Consider the following 21,422-nt stretch of genomic DNA (forward strand, 5'->3'; position numbering starts at 1 on the left):
GCGGAAATGGCTGTGATGGTACTAGGGTGAGGGCGGAAGGCAGACTTCAAAATGAATTCCCTAGCCCTTGGCTTAGACCGCCAAGACCAGGCCAAGGCCAGGGCCAGATGCCTCTCCCGACTTAACTTCTGGAAGCCCGCAGGGCAGCTGCTGTCGCTGTTCCTCCTGTCTCTGACTCAACCAAATCCTCTGCAAATCCCGGGTCCGGGCATTGCATTTTCCCTGCAGCCCTGGAGCTCCGTTACCCAAACCTGCCTTCTACGAGGGGGCGCCAGGTGCCCAGCCAAGTCGCTGGTGGTGGCCGGCAGCCCAGTGTCCGAGGGCCCTCGGGGCGGTGAGCAAGCGCCAGTGAGTCCACGCGCCCGGGTGTTAGCCCTGTGCGTGGGGCGCCGCGGGGGGCCGTGGCGGCGCAGGCCTGGAGGGGGCCACCGGGCTCCGGCTTGGGTCCCGCCTGGCCCGGCGCGCCTAAGACTCTCAGGCACGAGCCAGCGGTTCCGGGCAAGCCTCCGTGTGGCCGCTGGGCCTGACTGCAGAGCCGGCGCCCGCGCCCGGGCGGGGTGGGTGGAGGCTCTGGGAGTAGGGCGGCCGGCATCCCTGCTCCGGCTGAGGCGGGGCGGCCCGGCTGGCTCGCGGCGCAGCGGCCGCCTTTCCCCAGCGCGCCTGCCGGCGGCGGCGGCGGTGGCGGCGTCGGCAATCCCGGCTATTGGCACCACGCCTGGCGGCCGGCCCAGGGCGAGGAGTGGCTTCCAGGAAGCGGGCGGAGGAGCGTTCCAGCCGAGTCTCGCCGTCGCCGCGGCCCCGCGCGCTCCGGGCAGCCCGGAGCCGGCCCCTCGCGCGGTCTCTTCGCGCCCCCAGCGCCCCTGGCGCAGCCGGAGGGCGCGGTGCCGGCGCGCGGGCCGACGGACGCTCGGGCGCGCAGTGCACTTGCCGGGCGGTGCAGGTGGCGGCGCGCGCCCTCCGCCTCTGGGCCGGGGCCAGCGCTGCGCTCTGCGCGCCCGGAGGGGGCGGGAGAGGCGGGGCGGCCCCCGTCCCAGCCCCATTTAACTTCGCGGCGGCGGCGACTGCGGCGCCGCGGGCTGGAGGCCGGCGTCGGGGAAGGTCCCGGTCCCGGATTCCGCACGAGGTGTTGACGGGGCGGCTGTGCCGGCCTCTCTCCAGCGCGCGCCCTGAGCCCACGCAGCCCCGGGCTGCACGTCCCTGACGCCGCCGAGGCGCAAGGTGGGTGCCCCGAGCCGGGCGCAGCGGGGTCCCCTCAGGGACCCAGAAAAGGGTCTCCCCAGTGGGAGAGAGGCTCGGGTGCAGGGGGCCTCAGAAGCAAGTGGGCGAGGGGATGGCTTATGCGGCGCGAGCGCAGGACTAGGGCGCCCCTCAGGTTTTGGAGACTGGTGCAAACGTGCTCCCTTGTGTCCCAAGGATCCGGGGAGACTTGGGACTCTCCACAGGCTTGGGGTTGCTCAGGACCGGGGGGTTCACAGGTAGCGCGCGGGCTGACGGCGGCGCGTAGCCTCGAGCGTCCGAAGGTCCTGGCTGTTGGCACCGGGTCGCGGGCGCCTGGAGCGCGGAGGGCTGGGGCGCGGCGCGCGCGGTGGGAAGTGGGCGTGGGGGCGGTGGGGACGCTGCTGGAGCAACTGCGAGGCCCCGGGGCGGTGGGAAGAGAGCGCGCAGGGGAAGGCCGGTGCGAGCAGCTAGCGAGCAGGGGGCGCACAGCCCCGGGGCCAGCACCCGCCGCCTCGCCTGCAGCCCCGAGTCGCCGCCTCAGGTCGGAAACAGCAGCACATTTGCGGATCGCATTAGGCCAGGCCCTTAATGCTTTCTCCAGATGGAGAGAAGCCACCGACCCGCCCCCGGACACCGGCTCCGCCAAGGCGCCCGCGAGGCGAAGGGAGAGTCGAGTGTGACCTCGGCTTTTCCAGTCCCGACTCGTTCGGATTTCTCTGTAAATTGACAGGCACACTCATTAAAAAAAAAAAAAAAAAAGCCACACGCACGGCCTGGTCCTTTCCCGCTGACCTCTGCTGGTTTGTCCTAACAGGGAGCGGTGCCCCCCCAAGCTCCCTCTACCTCAGCTCCCAGCCCTCTCTGGCTGCAGGTCCCGACGTGGAGGGCGCGCACTGTCAGCTACTGGGGAACACCTTGTAGGGTCAGAAGCCCTGCACTCTCGGCCTACAATGTTACTACTTTGCTGTGTGACCTTAGTCAGCTCCCTTCCCTCTCGGGGCTGGCTTTGGTGCTCCCTGGCTCGTCTTCCCCTCCAGCTGCGGATGCTGGCAGGTGCCCATCCGTTGGCTCTATCTAGGCTGGCTCCCTGAGTCTGATGCCAGCAACCACACCCTGCTACTGCTGTCAGACGGGCTGGGGGGACACAGCTAGTGCAGCTTCTGGAAGGCTGGGAATGTGAGGTGCCCACTGGAGGCAGATCCAGCCCCCTCCTTGATGTGACCCATGCTAAAGAGAGCCCTAGAGAGCGTGCACCCTGCAGCAGGCAGCCCTATTCTGCACCAACACAACCCCATCTGAGGTTTTTGTCTGGGCTTCTGGGTCCCAGTTAGAGTCACGGGTACTGTCGCTGTGCTCAGAGCTGGTTGGAAACTATCTCCTCTTTTGTAGGCTGCAAGTAAGACCCTTGTGGGGGCAGACCCCATGGCTGCCTGGAAGAACCCCTGGTGGTTTCTGGTGTGGCTGGCCCTCAAGGATGCTACCCTTTTACAGGTAATGGGAGGGGAGTGGAATGGTGGACACCCCTTTGTTTGCTTAGGATCAATATTCTAGACCCACCGTGATACCATTCGTGTTAATCCTACCCCAGAGAACCCAGCTTTCTCCCGTGTCTCCAGCCAATGGTGTTTCTGGTTGCTGTAAGGATGTGCCAGCTCCCTTGTGTCCTTTCTGGATCCCGAGCAGAGCTTGGACACCGCCGTGGGGCCTGTGCAGCAGCAGCGCAGACTAGAATTGCTCTCTGCATGTGCCCAGGTGAAATGCTGGAGGCCAGGACGTGGCGTATGGGCAGAGCCGGGTTCTGGTCCTAGCTTGGCCACTGAGTAAGCAGTCTGAGTTTCCTTCTGTCAACACATGTCCCACTGTTGTGCAGTCCTCTCTTTAGACACCTGTCACCCCCAGCCATCTTGGGAAGACCCAGCTCGTGCCTTGCTTCCTAATTTGCCTCTTGGGCTGACTCCAACAAAGGAGGAAGTTCGCATTGCCTAAGAGATAACAGGGAGTGCTGAGGACAGTGTGGGGGGCACACGCTCCATCTGTTCAGAGCAGCCTGACCTCAGGCCCAGCTGGTCATTGCTAAGCGAGCACACAAGGCCAGGCTGGCCAGATCTTATTTTATTTTCCCCATGAGCAGGATCATCCGGATTTCTTCCAGAATCTTCCAGTTTTTAAAGCACTGAAAGCCAGACAGAACTGGTAGCCTGATTCGGCCAAGCACTGTGCAGCCCCAGACCTAAAGCTGCAAAGCATATCTGTGTCAGGGTTGCGTCCTCAGAGTGGCAGCTGGTTCCGTGCGGGGTATCTCGTGTGAGAGTGAGTAAGGCAGCCCTCAGGCACGTGGCTTGGTGACCTGTGTGCCTCCAGGATCTCACAAAGGGCATATTGCATAAGTGCTCAGTGTCTGTGAAATAAGCCTGCATGCGTGAGTGAAGATACACCTTGGGGTCAATTAATCAGACATCTCTGCCTCTTATTTTATCTTCTTCAAGCCCCCTGTGAATTCTCTGGCTCACCCAGATCTGGTTGCATCACCTGCCCCATCATCCCACTTAGCGGATGCTGCTGCATCATCACATTTTAATCGACATCTTTTGTTGGAACCAAAGAGAAGTCTTCTCAGGGTGATATAGGGTTTCTCTGGCCAGTGGTGTGTTGGGGCGGAAGGGCGGATGCTTCCTTTTCTGTCCCATCAGTGGGTGTGGGCCAGGCTACACGCGCTTCAGCCCTTAGCCCCTGGTTGAAGAGAGCCAGGGCTTTAAGGTCTTCTTGCACCCTATAAAACTCCAATGTGCTATGAGGCAGACTACTGACCTTTGGCCAAGGGCAGCGTTTGCCCAGTTTGAATCATTCCCTGACCTCTTTTGGATTTTTCCACCTCTGTGTGCCTGTGGCAGTGCGGCTTCCACGCATCGAGGCAGCGTGCACAGAAGGTCGTAAAAGGAGACTGCAGTCACTGTCCGAATCCCAGCTGCACCGTGTCGTGGCTGCGTCATACAGACGATCCTGCAGTGTGCTCCAGTTTCCACATCTGTGGAGGGGAGGCAGTGACAGTATCTGCCTCGTGGAGTTTTGGGGGGAAGGAGCCCATGCATTGTGAAATGGGTGGAAAAAAAGTGAATAAAAACAGTGTCTGGCAGGGAAGAAATGCAGGATTGATGTGTCCATTAGCATTCGAGGTTTGAAGCCAGCACCGGGCCTGCATTTTCAGCTGTTGACCTGCTGGGGGCGCTCATGAGGCATCAGAGACGACGTTGCAGAGTTGAAGAGGGGTACAGGGGAGACTCCTGCAGGTGTGACCTGTGCTGCCTCCCCATGGGCCCTGCGAGAATGTGCTAATGGAGCCAGGGTCCACCTGGGTTTGACTCCAAGCTGCCGCTTCTGATTCTGGTGTTTGGGTGGGGCCTAAGGGGTTCTGTCCTGTCTTCCCTTGCTTCAAAAGTGCTGGCTGGTAGAAAACCGATCGACGACGTGTGAGACTGAGCTGTAAGGAGCCTGGGATGTTCCAACTAATTAGGAAAAGTCAGATCTTCATTCAATCGGCTAAAGCTTCAACCCTGACCACATAAGTCACTAGGAGAGATTGCAGCAGACGGAGCTGTCAATGTTTTGTTTGTCTAACTCTCTCTTGACCATTCCTGGAGCAGCACACTGTCCGCCTCACCCAGACAGCTGGACAGGCCTCCTTTCTTCCTGTCTCACAGGCCCTGGAAGCTTCCTGTTGCTCCAGCCCTCTCCCTGGGGACTGTGGTCTTCCCAGAGAGGACAGCAGCTGCGGCACCGACTCTCCTGCCCCAGCCTGGAGCCCGTCAGGCTCTCTCCTCCTACCCTGACCTAGGCTGCTGAATGCTGTGCCGGCTGCCCCCTGAATCTCAACACACCCCTCATTTTCCTCTTTTGTCCAAGAGAAGGCAAAACCGTCTGTCTACTAATGCAGTAGTCATACATAGGGTAGCTTCCTGGCTTTCTAGAAAGTTCCTCCAGAAATGGTTTTGACATTGGTCATGTAACTTGCTATCCTTACCTCTTAGACCATCAGATCAAGGTGGCCTTGTGCACATCCGAGTGCCCTCCCATCCCTTAAATTCTCTGGCAAATCCAATTCCCCTTGTCCCCTGAGTCTGGCTGGGGTGACCTCTGGTCAAGAATGACTTGATCTGTGACCATCCCTTGTCAAGTTCATAGAAGTGCTTGCACTGGAACCGGTCCCTTAAGGTGACAGTTTTGAAAGTCAAGGGAGACATTTGGATGAAGAAGTTCTTGAAGGCTTGAGGGTTGTCCTAAAACTCTGTAGTGACTTCATATTCAGAGAGAAGGATTTTGAAAATTTCAGAACACAACTTGTAAAATAGGCAATATCTGACTTGGCTCAGATTCTGTCCTCTGGGTCTTGTTTTTGCCTAAGTATGAGACAGCATGGTTTCATGTTGGGTTTCTGACCATAAGGCTGGAAGTTGGTGTGGGAGGCTGATTCTGCAGAGGGCCTGGAGGCAGGGTGGCCTGCGAGGGCCAAGTGGTCTTGGGTAGATGCCCTTGATCTTGATATCAGTGGAGCTTCTGGTCACAGAGTGTGGAAGCCTTTGGAATGTGTGGAAGGCTGAATAATGGCTTCTGAGTATGTCTTCGTCCTAGCCCTGCAAAACCCATAAATGTTCCTTTAGATAGTAAAAGGGACCTTGCAGATGTGGGGTGGGGAGGTGAACCTGAATTATACAGTTGCAACATTGCTCCGATTCGGAGGCTGGAGAGACGCTACCAGGAAGCCAGAGGCTGGAGCCAGGGAGTGCCTGCAACCTCCAGACACTGGAGGAGGCAAGGGATGGATTCGCCCCTGGAGTCTTCAGAAGTGACCGGCAGGGCAGGCCTTTAGTGCGCCAGTTAGGACGCTGCTTGGAATGCCCGCGTCCCATATCAGAGTGCCTGGGTTTGAGTCCCACCTCCTCTGCCAATCCAGCGTCCTGCTAATGTGGTCCCTGGGAGGCAGCAAGTGATGACTCAAGTGTTTGGGTCCCTGCCACTAACCATGGGTGACTCAGATTGAGTTCCTGGCTCCCAGCTTTGGTCTGGCCCAGCCTTGGCTGTTGCTTATGTTTGGGGAGTTGAGATCTCTCTCCCTCTCCCTCTCCCTCTCTCCCTCTCCCTCTCTCCCTCTCCCTCCCTCCCTCTCCCTCTCCCTCCCTCCCTCTCCCTCTCCCTCTCTCCCTCTCCCTCTCTCCCTCTCCTCTCCTCTCCTCTCCTCTCCTCTCCTCTCCTCTCCCTTCCCCTCCCCCCTCCCCTCCCCTCCCCTCCCCTCCCCTCTCCTCTCCTCTCCTCTCCTCTCCTCTCTCTCTGTCTCTCTCTCCCCCCCTTCTCTCACCCTGCTCCCTTTTTCTGTCTTTTTAATAGAACAAAAAGAAGTAACTGGCCCTGGTGACCCATTGATTTTAGTTCTGTAAAAACTCATTTCAGATTCACTTTTTATAATGCCACTATTTTGCTTTTTTTTTTTTTTTTTTTTACAGAACACAAGCAGAAAAGTTACACTTTTAATTACATTAAAAGTTCTTACAGTGTTCCCTCTTCGGTCTAGCTACCTTCAACATTCAGCACACAAAATGCTTGTAGGAATTCAGTACAACCAGCAAATAAGCCTACCACTCCCAAGTTCTGTGTGTCCACCCCTCTTGCCACTTGGGCCACGCAGCCCATCATTTGGAAGCAACTCTACCTCTATCCATGCCTTTGGGGGAGAAGCTAGTGTTCCATCTCAGCCAACACCAGAATCTGTGCCATCAGGAAATCTTCCTGTTCGCGAAATTCACATCCTTTATGTCATCTGATGCTTCCGAAGCGCCAGGATTTAGACCATCATTACAGAGACTCACCTGCTCCCTCTCTCAGGTGTTGTCGATATGGATTCGCCTTCTACACATTTGGGAAGCTTTGTCTCCACCCTTTCAGGAGGTCAGATTGTAGGGACCGGGAGCATCCTTTGGAGGAGCACCTGCAGTGGCTAACTTTAACAGACAGTGTTTTCTTCACTTTAGTTGGTGGACTCTGTGTTTATTCTTTCAGAGTTCTGGCATCTCGAACTGTAAGAGAACAAACTTGTGTGTTGTCGTAAGACACTAAATTCCCGGTAATTGTTATGGCAGAAGAGGAGGCTAATGCGGGATGTCCAAGTGGGCTTCCAATCTTGCTTCTCCTTCCTGCTACCAACAGAGGCATCCACTCTCTGTCCCCAGTAACACAGATGCAATCAAAGGTTTAGACAGAGGTGGGTGGAGTCCCAGAGACAGCACGAGGGCAAAAGACATGCCATTGAGTGCTGGCGGCCACAACAGTTGTGTTCCACAATGGATCTAGCCCACACCCATCCTCCCCGATCACGCCTGATCCTGTCGGTGGTGGGCAGTGAGGAAAGCACCCCTGGATGGGGGTTTAGAGGAGTTACTGTGTGAGGAGGTCAGCTCAGGGTCGCCCTGACTCTGACACGGCACTCAGTTCTCTGTGGGCCAGCCTGAATTTGTCCGAGTTTGGTCCTTGGTGTGTATTTCCCCCATTTTGGTCGAATCTCCTGGATTAGTGGGGGCATAAACATGGCGCTGATCATTTAGTCCAACCACGCCTCAGCAGATTCCACTTCCCATCCATCCCTTAGTGAAACTTGGGAAGATTCAAGGTCAGTCATTTTTTTTTAAAGATTTATTTATTTATTTGAAAGTCAGAGTTACACACAGAGAGAAGGAGAGGCAGAGAGAGAGAGAGAGAGATAAAGAGAGAGAGAGATAGAGAGAGGTCTTCCATCCACTGGTTCACTCCCCAATTGGCCTCAATAGCTGGAGCTGTGCTGATCCGAAGCCAGGAGCCAGGAGCTTCTTCCAGGTCACCCACATGGGTGAAGGGGCCCAAGGACTTGGGCCATCTCCTACTGCTTTCTCAGGCCACAGCGGAGAGCTGGATCAGAAGTGGAGCAGCTGGGTCTCAAACTGGTGCCCATGTGGGATGCTGGCACTGCAGGCGGTGGCTTTACCCGCTATGCTATTAAAAGTCCAGTTCAATTTAAACACGTGGTTCTCAAGTTGACTTAAGTCTCATCTTCCTCCTCTCGAGTCTGGGCTTGGTGCATGACACCAGCACCTGAAGTGAAACAGGTCTGAGGTCGACTCTCTTCTTCCCCTTTCACGGGGTGGCGGGGGAATGACTCTGAGATACCTCTTCCTTTGCTTTCTTCTGGAGCGAGAAACAAGGAGAGGGGAAGGCCACGAGGACAGACAGCTCTTTACTGCCGCTCCAGTCTCCCTGACCACTCTGCCATCCTGGGCAGCAGGTGTAGTTCTACAGCGGGCTCTAGAGGACCTTCCCTACAGACTGTGTCTGTCTCCGCGGGCAGCCCGATCTCTGTATTGCTCTTCCCCTCCATCTTCATTTCTTAAGGGTATGTTCTGTTATCCCTTTGGATATACCCTGATGCCACACTTTGTTTAAGAATATTATTTTTTTTTTTGCATTTTTGGGTTGCTTTCTGGATGGTTTGTCACTCATGGTCAGCCATTTGTAGTGGACACCGCATGCTCACGTCTCTGCCCACCGGATCCACGCTATGATGCTCCTCCTCGTCGGCCTGTTTCAGTTCTGGGTAGAGTTTTCCCTGAACTCTGCGTTTTTACGTCATCAATGTGCTTCCTGTGTGATCTCGTTCTCTACAGAGATTTTGGATAAACATTACAAGCTGTGTGGACGCTGGCGATGGATGGAGTCTGAGCAGAAAGACCGAAGCTTGTCTTGTCTTGAGGGCAGACTTCATGTGTTGTCCCATTGCATCCATAGCCTGACAATCTGCAACACAGGGAGATTGATAGATACAGTGACAGCCCCGGGGGAATGGGTGGGACTTTGTCCTTGCTGGTGACGTCTATACTGTTCTCTCCCTATTGTTCTGTGCTTTCCATCTCATAGTCCTTCTGTGGCTCATCCACGCCCTTTAAAATATTTATTTTTATTTTTTGAGAGGTAGAGAAACACACACACACACACACACACACACACAGAGAGAGAGAGAGAGAGAATCTCCCACCCACTTGTTCACTCCCAAATTCCCAAAACAGCCACAGCCAGGACTGGGCTGGGCCAGGCTGCAGCTACAAGCCAATAATCCAATCCAGTTCTTCCACATGGGTGGCAGGAACCCAGTAACTCGAGCCATTTTCACTGCTTCCCGGGGTGTGCATTAGCAGGAAGCTCAAATCGGGAATGGAACTGGGACTCCATCCTAGGATCTGCAATATGGGATGTGGGTGTCCCGAGCGGTGGCTTACCTGCTGTGCCAAATGCCGGCCCGGCCCGTGGCTCTTTCTAAATGCTGCTTCCTCCCAGAGCCGGCTCTTCACTGCTTTCTGTCCCTCCACCCTGTCCCCAGGCAGCCTCAGCCACTGCTCTGCTTTCTCCGCAGAGGTACTCACCTGGCGTCCGGTGCGTGGAAACCCACGTCTCACAGCGGTGCAGCCTTTCCAATTTACGCTTTGGATGTTCTTTCAAATGAGTGCTGCATATACACACAAAACATGGAAAGTTGACCATTATTTTTACAGAAACTAAAAATCCAAACTTTGAACATAAAATACACTCTGGAAGGTGCTGGTTTTGCTTTTTCTTAAATCCAGGGCCCCTCCAAATGGAAGAGGCCCAGAATTTCTGGGAGGTTGCTGTCTCTGTCTGTCTCTTTCTTTCTTTCTTCTTCTTTTTTTTTTTTTTTTTGACAGGCAGAGTGGACAGTGAGAGAGAGAGACAGAGAGAAAGGTCTTTCACTGCCGTTGGTTCACCCTCCAATGGCCTCCGCGGCCGGCGCACTGCACTGACCCAATGGCAGGAGCCAGGAGCTTCTCCTGGTCTCCCATGGGGTGCAGGGCCCAAGCACCTGGGCCATCCTCCACTGCACTCCCTAGCCACAGCAGAGAGCTGGCCTGGAAGAGGGGCAACCGGGACAGAATCCGGCGCCCCGACCGGGACTAGAACCTGGTGTGCCAGCGCCGCAAGGCGGAGGATTAGTCTAGTGAGCCGCGGTGCCGGCTGCTGTCTGTCTCTTTCATGAGAGGCATGGCAGTGTGTCCGTGAGCTACCCTGCACCTTCACAGAAGGTCCAAATCAAAAGTCCCTACTCCACACCGCACCTCTCACCCCTCACCCCTCACCCCTCACCCAGCTCTTTCAGTGCCTAGATTCTCCACCAACACTCACTGGGGCCAGAAGCCTGGAGTTACTCTATTTTTTTAAAAAATTTTATTTATTTATTTGAGAGGTAGAGTTATACAGAAAGAGGTCTTCCATCCACTGGCTCACGCCCCAAAAGGCCTCAATGGCTGCAGCTATGCTGATCGGAAGCCAGGAGCCAGGAGCTTCTTCTGGGTTTCCCACAAGAGTACAGGGGCCCGAGCACCTGGGCCATCTTCTACTGCTTTCCCAGGGCATAAGCAGGGAGCTGGATCGGAAGAGGAGCAGCTGGGACTAGAACTGGTGGCGCCAGCACCACAGGAGGAGGCTTAGCCTACTACACCACAGTGCCTGTCTCGGGTCACTCTGAATGTCTTCTCTGTGGCCCTGTCCTGTACCCACTGAGCCCATTTGTTCTACCCAGAAATGCGTCTTCAATCTGTCTCTTCTCCTGGGTTTCTGTTTGCAGAGCAGGGTCCACAGCAGCTGGGGGCGTGAGATGAGGGCGAACGAAGAGCTGTGACTCTCAGGGGCAGAGCTGGCCTCATCCAGCTGGGCTGCGTGGAGGCCCGGGGAGGGGCGCGGTCACCAGGACAGGCTGAGTGGGATCTTCAGGCTCCCCTGGACCCCTGGGGGTGCCCTCGGAAAAAGGAGACTCGAGAGGCCTCTGGTTCTAGTCCAGGCTGGCGACTGATGAATCCTGAGCGCAGACAAAGGGATGTAAATGTGGGAATGATTTTGGAACCTGAGGGATGGAGCCTGATTATGCGGGATTGAAGGAGAGAGAAGAATGGAAATTTCCTGCAGGTTTTGAACAGGTTTTCGAGGCACACGAAGCCCAGACGTCCCCCCTGGTCTTGGGAAATGACTCGTTGTGTTTGCAGGAGTTTTGGGGGTTGATGTGGATTTCGGAAGGTAAGGCCGTGCGAAACATTGTTCCATAGCAAATAGGAGCCACGGAGAGGCTGCACTTCAGTATGCATACTCCTAAGGAGAAACGGCCAGCACAAAGGCAGGGATTAAAGCTAGGAGGGGAAAAAACCAATTATCCGTAATTGTTTCATAACAGAACAAAACTAGGCAGTCTTCCTCTGTGGCATTACTAATGGAGCTGAGAGCAGCAGAGCTAACATCTTATGGAAACCACATTTCAAGGTTTATGATTGTGATTGCTCTCAGTTTATTTTTACAAAGATGCTAATTTCCATAAATAGCATGGAAGCATAAAGCGATTTCCTCTCCAAGTATTTTATGCAATTACTTTCTGGAATTTGTCAGCACTGCACAGTTCCAGCCAATGTATGTTAGAAATTATTGTGGTCAAATCCTCAGAAACACATTTGTCCTCCAAGCCTTTACTTGTAAATATAATAGCATTTTATTTTGAAACTAATTTTAATATGAAGAAGAATAATTGCTTTACTAATAAAGATAATTTACTGTATTAAGGGACCCATGAAATTCTCTTCACTTTTCTTCTCACTTCTGAAATTCCCTCTGTGTGTGTTTTTTTTTTTTTTTCCTTATTTAAATCCATATTCAGGGCCAGCACTGTGGCGTAGAAGATTAAGCCTCTGCCTGCAGTGTCAGCATCTGATGTGGGCACTGGTTCAAGTCCCGGCTGCTCCACTTCTGATCCAGTTCACTGCTAATGTGCCTGGGAAAGCAGTGGAAGATGGCCCAAGTGCTTGGGCGCCTGCACCCATGCAGGAGACCCAGAAGAAGCTCCTGGCTCTTGGCTTTGGCCTGGCCCAGCCCTGGCCATCTGGGGAGTGAACCAGCAGATGGAAGACCTCTCTCTCTCTCTCTGCCTTTCAAATAAATAAATAACATCTTTAAAAAACAAAATAAAATAAAAAAGAACCACATTTATTCTAAAAATGTGGAAAAACGCAGAAAAGGACCCAGATGAAAATATTGCCTTTATTTATATCAATTGTTATTTTATATATATTTCCAATATTCTTCTTAGAATGTTTATATCTCTTTAAATAATTATACTCTATTTTGATAATCTTTAAAATTTGTCAATATGAAGAATGTTTTAAGGCCATTAGTATTTTTCTACACTAATATTTATTATATTCATAGTATTGCATGCATGCTTTATTAATTAATCCCTCACGGTTGGACATTTAAGCTGGACACAGTTGTTTTGCTGTTGCAGGCAATGCTGCTGTAAATATACTTGCAGATCTGTCTTTGCTCATGTTTGTGATGTTTTCCTATGAATACGTGTCTAGGAAAAATGTATTTGTTGAATTTTCAGGTTAAAAACTGTGTGAAGGTTTTTTTAAAAGATTTTATTTATTTATTTGAATGGTAGAGTTACATAGAGAGGAAGAGACAGAGAGAGAGGTCTTCCATCCGCTGGTTCACTCCCCAAATGGCCACAATGGCCAGAGCTGGGATGATCTGAAGCCAGGAGCCAGGAGCTTCCTCCGGGTCTCCCATGTGGGTGAAAGGGCCCAAGCACTTGGGCCATCTTCAACTGCGTTCCCAGGCCACAGCAGAGAGCTGAATGGGAAGAGGAGCAGCTGGGACATGAACCAGTGCCCATATGGGCTGTCGGCGCTGCAGGCAGAGCCTAGCCCACTACCCCACAGCGCTGGCCCCTGTGTGAAGTGTTAAGACCTTTGATTTATACTCTCAGATTGCCTTCCAGAAAGTTCCTATCCTCGCCTGGCAAGGAAACTTTACTTGTGAGAATATAAAAAAAATTTATGTGTTTAAGAAATGGGGGAAGGGGATGGAAATGAGAGAGAGAGAGAGAGAGAGAGAGAGAGAGAGAGGTCTTCCTTTGGTTGGTTCACTCCGCAAATGCCCACAACAGCTGAGGCTGAGCCAGGTCAAAGCCAGGATGCCAGGACTCCATCCAGATCTCTCACGTGGGTGTTAGAAATCCAAGTCCTTGAGCCATCACCTGCTGCCTCCAAGGGCGCACAGGGTCAGGAAGCTAGAATGGGGAGTCCTGTGCAGCAGCTTGGCCCTGGGCACTTTGGTGGGGGATGTGGGCGTTCTAAGCAGTGTCTGAACTGCTGTGCCAAACACCCACCCCTGAGAGATCCTGTCGCTCATGTGTTTTGCTGCTTTTGTGCAGTTTCCTTCAGACATTAGAAACAAAGCAACAGATTTTTGTCCTTCATACCTTTGCCAACATTTCTGTTGGGAATTTCTTGTTAATACATTAATATCTTTATCTTCCTTTTGTGTATTGCCAATACTTTTCGCGTTTTGTCATTTACCTTTTTTAAACTCATGTTTGTGACCCACTGCCGTTTAAATGTTCAAGTTGTCTTCTCTAGGAATTTCTGTTTTTGAAATTCTCTGCCTTTGAATTATGCTTAGAAATAACCTCAGATTGAGAGAAAAATATAGGTACACCTACGTTGTCTTATGTTTCTTTGTAGATATTCAAATATTTGTTTTAGAATGTATTTGGTCAGTTAATCTGCCATCTTTACCTTTTTTTTTTTTTTTTGACAGGTAGAGTTATAGACAGTAAGCGAGAGAGACAGAAAGAAAGGTCTTCCTTCCGTTGGTTCACTCCCCAAATGGCCGCTATGGCCGGCGCTGTGCCGATCTGAAGCCAGGAGCCAGGTGCTTCTTCCTGGTCTCCCATGCGGGTGAAGGGCCCAAGCACTTGGGCCATCCTCCACTGCACTCCTGGGCCACAGCAGAGAGCTGGACTGGAAGAGGAGCAACTGGGATAGAATCCAGCGCCCCGACCGGGACTAGAACCCAGGGAACCAGCGCCGCAGGCAGAGGATTAGCCTAGTGAGCCATGGCGCTGGCCATCTTTACCTTTCTTAATTCATGCTTGTGAAGTTACTGTACATTTGCAAGGTGTTCAGCATCTCCTAAGACAGAACCTCCCCTTATTATCCTACTTTTGGCTAGGTCCTGTTTCAGAGCAAAACATCCTGTTGTTTGCAGCGACCTGTGCTATAATGGAGGTGTAAGCTAAGTCCCTTCTCTGAAACTACGTAAAACAAAGAAACAGCACAAAAAGAGCACAGTTTATCTCCAGTGACACCAGGAAATGGCCCCAGGCCCCTAACACAAACTCTGAGCATTGTTCCTGAGCCCTGTAAAGTCTGGATCCTGGAGACTGACTGGTGTCACCTGGGACTCTAAGCTGAGCGGGACAGACTTCTGTAAGGATGCCTGTCACAGAGGTGCCTGCTTAAGAAACTTTTGATAAGAACCATGCGAATGGAGCCCTCTGGGATTTGTGGGTGTGGTCCACAAAGAAGCCCAGTGTGACACCAAAAATGGCCAGGCGCATAGTGCGGGCAAGGAAGCCATGTTGATGCAGAGTCTTCATCGTCTGCTGTGCAGTCTGGCCTCCGATAGATGGAGATTGCTGGAGGTGAAGTGGGCAAGGGGTGGGTGGGGAAGGGGTGCCGACGTTTCCAGAACAAATTGCCTAGAGGTTAGCAGTTTCTGGGGAACCTCACTGGCTTTGGACTGCTCGATTGAAAGGACAACGTGACGTCAGAGAAAAGGAAATAATATGTAGGGAGATGGTGAGCCAGAGCCAAACCAGACCTGAGGCTAGGGAAGACTCGAGTGCACTTTCTCATACCTGTGTTCTTGTTATGCTGCTGTCTACAGCACCCGGCCGCATTAGAAACAACGAAATTATACACTGTGGGATGAGTAACTGGGGGCATGCTGGACAGAATGAGTATCCTACAAGATGCAATGTCCAAAAACCAAAAAGATACAAGTGATTATAGAGAACCAACATATGCGTAGTTAATATTTCTGAAAAAAAAATAGAAAAAATATTCAACAATATAGTTAAAGAAAATGGTTCTTACTTTTCCTTCAGGTCTTTGTAAACATTGACCTTGTATGTTTTGACATTGAGTTTTGCTTAAGAGAAGTCTGGGATCAGCCTGGTGTTTCCTGTGTATTTGCCTTACTTTGCCATGATGCCTACATGGTTTCTTTTTTAATCTGGTAGCCCCATGTTTTCATCAGAATATGATGGGAATACTTTTTTAAATATTACTATTTGCTTTCTGTTTTATCTTTTTTAGTACAACAATCTGAAGTTCTGCACTATTTTAAAAAGATTTATTTGAGAGGTAGAGTTACTGACAGAGAGAGGGAGAGGCAGAGAGAGGTCTTCTATCCACTGGTTCACTCCCCAGATGGCCGCATGGCCGAAGCTGGGATGATCTGAAGCCAGGAGCCAGGAGCTTCTTCTGGGTCTCCCATGGGGGTGCAAGGGCCTAAGCACTTGGGTCATTTTATTTTGCATTCCCAGGCTATAGCAGAGAGCTGGATCAGAAGAGGAGCAGCTGGGACTTGAACCGGTGCTCATATGGGATGCCAGCACAGCAGGTGGAGGCTTAACCTACTATACCACAGTACCAGCCATGAAAACAATTTTTATGTAAATAAATTTTTATCTTCATGAGTTTATGTATTTTTTCCCTGTCTTTCAGGAAAATATTTTTTAAAATGTGGTCATCAGATAGGCAACATTTTTGTTTTTTTATTTTTGCCTTTAATTTCTTCAGCTCACCTTTTCTGTTGTCTTTAAATATTTGCTTTAGACTCTCATTGTTCTACATGAGTTTTTAAAAAAGGAGATCAAGTTGCCCATAATTTACCTGTGATTTATTTTGAGTTGCATTTGTCTTGTGTTGCATGTGCTTTGATTATGTTTTGCTTGTGTTCCAGTTTTGTGTGTGTGTGCTTGTGTTTGTTTTATATGTGTTGATTTTGTGAAAGTTTTGTTCTGATAGACAATCTCTGCTTTTTTTTTTAAATAGTTATTTCAGAGGGAGGGAGGGAGGACTTTTTGAGCCCCCAAATCCATGTATTGATCAGGGCTGGAGCCAGGAACTCAGTCTGGATCTCCTGTATGTTGTCAGGAACAAAACCACTTGATCCATCACCTGCTGTCTTCCTGTGTCTGCTGGGGTTGGAAACAGACCTGGGACTTGAACCCCAGTACTCTGATATGGGATGTGTTCCCCAGCCCGGCATCTTAACTGCTGAATCAAATGCCCACCCCCAGAATTTTCTTCTTAATTGGGCTCCACTGCACATGTTTGCTCACCTCCTTGGGCCAGTAGGCTGTCCAGAGCAGTCTCTTCTCTCAGAGGTGGTAGAGCTACGTGAGAGCATGACCAAAGGCAAAGGGTCTTTAAGCCCCTACTTCTTTCTTTCCTTCTTTAAAGATTTATTTATTTGAAAGGCATAATTACAGAGAGACAGAGACAGAGAGAGACAGAGAGAGAGACAGACAGAGACAGAGAGAGACAGAGAGAGAAACAGAGACAGAGACACAGAGAGAGAGAGACAGAGAGAGAGAGAGATCTTCCATCCATTGGTTTACTCCCTAGTTGGTGGCAATGGCCGAAGATGCACCAATCTGAAGCCAGGAGCCTGGAGCTTCTTCCAGTCTCCCACACAGGTGCACGGGCCTAAGGACTTGGGCCATCTTCTACTGCTTTCGCAGGCCACAGCAGAGAGCTGGGTCCAAATGCTGGCACTGCAGATGGTGGCTTTACCCTGGGTGCTGACCCTGCCCCTATTTATTCCAATTCTGCTCATATTCCACTGCCCATAGCAACCCAACATAACTGAAGCATCAGGGATGGGGAAAAACACCCATGTACTGTTCACATAAGACCACAAGGAATTCTTTGGTCAAGACCCCAATCACTGGGACAGGGAAGTATGTTCCTCCCATAGAGATTTTGTGTGTGTGTGTGTGTGTGTGTGTGGCAGGAACTGGAGAGGGTAGGAGTGAGTATTTTTGAAAAATAGTCTAATCCACCACTGTAGCAAAACCAGGCTTTTCATTGAGGCAATATAGTTCCAGAAAACATGCTTTAATCATTACATTCATGTTGACCCTCAGAAACTAGCATTACTGGATTGAGGAGGTGTTGACACGAGTGGGAGATTGTAGGCGAGTCTTGTTTCACATGTGCTGCAGGTTTACTTCATGAGGTAGACACGCATACAAGATGCAAAGAGGCTTTGATGCCGTCTTCACTGTCTCACTCATAGTCCTAACTCTAACCCTACACGTGAATCTGTAGCAATAGAAACCCAGAAAGGATTCCTCTCAACTCCATAGTTCAGTGATGATTGTAGACTTTTTGGACTGTGACTCATGGGAAGAAATGCATTTTATATAGCTGTCTGTCTATCTGTCTGTCTATCTATCTATTCATCCATCTATTATCTCTGTATCCCCTTACCTACCTATCTATAACTTTTTCATATTCTGTAAATGTTTCAGGAAACAATACTTATTTAACCTTTCTATGATGATTTCATTCCATTCCATGAAAACATGGCTGATAAAGACCTAATCAGTTACTTTTGTGATCACTGATGGGAAGTATTCCGTCCTGAAACTCTGCTCTGGTTAATAGACACCAGTCTCTCTCTCTCTCTCTCTCTCTCTCTCTCTCTCTGTGTGTGTGTGTGTGTGTGTGTGTGTGTTGGAGTTGATGTTTTTTGTTTTTGTTTTTTGACAGGCAGAGTGGACAGTGAGAGAGAGAGACAGAGAGAAAGGTCTTCCTTTTGCCGTTGGTTCACCCTCCAATGGCCGCCGCGGTCAGCGCGCTGATTCGATGGCAGGAGCCAGGTGCTTCTCCTGGTCTCCCATCAGGTGCAGGGCCCAAGCACTTGGGCCATCCTCCACTGCCCTCCCAGGCCACAGCAGAGAGCTGGCCTGGAAGAGGGGCAACTGGGACAGAATCCGGCACCCCGACCGGACTAGAACCCGGTGTGCCGGCGCTGCAAGGAGGAGGATTAGCCTAGTGAGCCGTTGCGCCGGCAGGGAGTTGATGTTTGCTAAGACTCAGCAACAATTCAGTGACCCCGGATGGCCGTTGCCTACTGTAACTGCTCTCTCGGGGTCACGTGTTCCCCAAGTGATCAGATGCTGCCAACAGTGTACACATAAAGTATTGCTTTCCAGCGTGTCTGGTGATCGGGGTTCTTCAAAGCAATCTATATGATCATGTTCTTTTACTCCTCTGACTTAGTAACATGAGGAATCATAATAATAGGTTTCCTAACATTGAATCATCCTTGTTTTCCTGGCATTAACTGTACTTGGCTATGATAGATTGTCTTTTTAATATTCATCTGGATTTGGTTTGCAAATATTTTATTGAAAATTACTACATCAGTATTCATAAGATGTTGGTTTGTACTATATTTTTCAGATTTTTTATATCAAGATTTTTGTTAGTCTCATAAAATGAATTGGGACACTTTCTATAGTTTTCTTTTTCTGTGTTTTTAAATAGCACAGATAGTCCGTTCCATGAATGTTTGAAAGAACTTTCCAATAAAATGAAGGCACAAGACTTTTTTGGGGAGCATTTCTTTGATAACTTCTTTACCTTTTATACAACTATTGGTATTTCAGCCCTTTTCCTGCTTCTTTAATCAGTTTTTTTTTTTAAAGATTTTTATTTGTTTCTTTGAGAGGTAGAGTTACACACAGAGAGAGGGAGAGACAGAGAGAAGTCTTCCATCTGCTGGTTCACTCTCAAATGGCTGCAATAGATTCGAAGCCAGGAGCCAGGAGCTTCCTCCAGGTCTCCCATGTGGGTGCAGGAGCCCAAGGACTTGGGCAATCTTCTACTGTTTTTCCAGGCCACAGCAGAGAGCTGGATTGGAAGAGGAGCAGCCAGGACACAAACCGGCACCCTTATGGGATGCTGGCACTGCAGGTGTAGGCTTAGCCTGCTATGACACAGCACTGGCTTCTTAATCAGTTTTTATAATTTACATTTTTCCTTGAAACTTTCTGTTATTACCCTGTCATTTAAAAAATAAATTATTTTACTAATTTCTGATTTATTCCCTCTTCAGAGATTATGGTGTTTTAAGATTTTCATTTTTGGGGCCGGCACTGTGGGGCAGTGGGTTAACGCCCTGGCCTGAAGCGCTGGCATCCCATATGGGTGCTGGTTCTAGTCCCAGCTGCTCCTCTTCTGATCCAGCTCTCTGCTATGGCCTAGGAAAGCAGTAGAAGATGGCCCAAGTCCTTGGGCCCCTGCACCCATGTGGGTGACCTGGAAGAAGCTCCTGGCTCCTGGCCTCCATTGTGGCCAATTGGGGAGTGAAGACCCCTCAATCAGATGGAAGACCTCGCTCTCTCTCTCTCTCTCTCTCTCTCTCCTCTCTGTGTGCAACTCTGACTTTCAAATAAAATAAATAAATCTTTAAAAAAAGATTTTCATTTTTGAAATATGTTAAAGTGCTCAATTTTAAGTGTGTCCCAACTTGACAAATTTGTCTATAAGTTGCATTTTCCGAATTGGAGAAAAGTGTTCTACTGCCCCATTCTCCTCCCTGACTCTTGCGCTCCTGCGTTTCCTTACTCATCCCATATCAGAGCACTGATTTGAGTTCCAGCTTCTCAGCTTTAGATCCAGCCTCCCTCTAATGAGCCTGGGAAGATGGTTCCAAGTACTTGGGCCTCTGTCACCCACATACAATACCCAGATGGAGTTCCAGCCTCCTGGCTTTGGCCTGACCCAACCTTGGCTGTTGCAGCTATTTGGGGGGACTGAATCAGTGGATGGAAGCTCTCTCTGCTTGTTTTCCCCCTTCTGTTTCTGCTACTCTTCCTTTCAAATATGTAGATCATTCTTTTTTTGTTGTTTTTAAAAATGAAACAGATATGCTATGAATCTGTAATTTATGAAATGAGAGATTAGCGTATGTTAGGGTCCAGAAATAAGGTGTTGATTGATGAAGGGGTGAGGCTAACAGTGTAAACAAAACCTGTTGATGCTCAGGGAAGTCTGGGAAAAAGGACTCCAAGTGAGTTTGAAAAGTAGAACCCTCTGGTAGGAGCTTTGCGAGGGCTGAAGATTCCTTCCTTTGCCCGCTTGGGTTGGTTCTGCTCTGTGGGGCTGAAGCATGACCTGCTCATTTGCTGGAAGTAAATATTGAGGTGAGTGCTGCAGAGGAGCCAGCCTGTGTGTGTTGAGGCCTGACTGTCCCCCTGGAGGAAGCGCTGTCCACCTGTTACCGTGGTTTGTGGTCATCTTCACTCAGGGTGAGAGAAGGGGAAATGTGTGAAGCAGGTCCAGTGCCCTGTAGCCACTCAAACCAAGTTCCTTGCAGTGCCATCCCTTCACTTGTAGGGTCACAAGGTCTCCTTTCCATGGAGTGGTGGTTGGTGGGACAATTGCAACACACACTCCCTCCCACCATGCCCTCCCACCCCTTGGTCAGGCCTTTGCTGGGGGCCTGGGTGAGGGCCTGACTTCTCAGGATGGGCTTTGTGGCCTTGCTTCCTGGAGGCCACCTGGTGGCTTTATGCTGACCTTGGAGGCCTCCTTTCCATCTCTGGGAGGTCCAGCATGTGGCAGGCATCAAGTCATTGTTCGCAGCTTCAGAGGCAAAGCACTTCTACTGAACACTCTGTAAACACTTTCTGGGATGCATTAGCACTGGCGCTCAGAGCAGGGGCAGAATGCATGGAGAGGCAGATGGCCATGCTGTGGCCAGCTTAGTTTAGGCCTTCTTCATTCAAGATGGGACTATTTCCCAAGTAGTGCCCTCTGTGTATCTGGCTGATAACCACTGATTTCTGGAAGATGCTTAGCAACCAGACATTTTAAAGGATAAATGAAAGCTTTTAGGGGAAGGAAGAAGAACCAAATCCATGCTTTGATCTATTATGAACTAACCATCCTTTTTGAAACAGCTAATTGATGATACAAGCAGTAGGGACACATGCCTCTTGTGCACACCCACAGCAACACAGGTGGTTTACTGATGTAGTAACCCCCAGTCCTTCCTCAGTGGAGTGATCCTGAGTCCTTCGAGTGTAACAGGCCAGAGTGATGGCTCTGTCCTTGTTGGCCTCATCGTCAGAATCTTCAGTTGTGTCTGCTGATCGTCTTCGACATTCATCCTAGGGAACAGAGTGTATTAAGTAAGCCTTGGCTCCCAAGTTCCTTCCTTGGCCAGTCCTGGAGTGGCGTCCTAGATAGAAGTTAACAGTTTTTCCA

General features: G+C 50.6%; 1 protein-coding gene across 3 annotated transcripts in view; it reads left to right on the forward strand.

The window, feature by feature from the left end:
* Positions 1-789: 789 nt before the first annotated feature.
* The window catches only part of ADAMTSL3 (ADAMTS like 3), a 410,995-nt gene continuing 390,362 nt past the window's right edge, over positions 790-21,422 (forward strand). For all 3 annotated transcript variants that reach the window (XR_016217636.1, XM_008275279.5, XM_089309514.1), the window contains exons 1-2: positions 790-1,218; positions 2,608-2,709. Coding sequence is in view for 2 of the 3 variants with exons in the window: in XM_008275279.5 (XP_008273501.3) it covers positions 2,641-2,709 (69 nt within the window). In the remaining variant the exon portion in view is untranslated. The remainder of the gene's footprint in view (positions 1,219-2,607; positions 2,710-21,422) is intronic.

The sequence above is a fragment of the Oryctolagus cuniculus genome, chromosome 12 (assembly GCF_051225735.1).
Source record: "Oryctolagus cuniculus isolate XC-2025 breed Fujian yellow rabbit chromosome 12, ASM5122573v1, whole genome shotgun sequence".
NCBI classification, from domain to species: Eukaryota; Metazoa; Chordata; class Mammalia; order Lagomorpha; family Leporidae; genus Oryctolagus; species Oryctolagus cuniculus.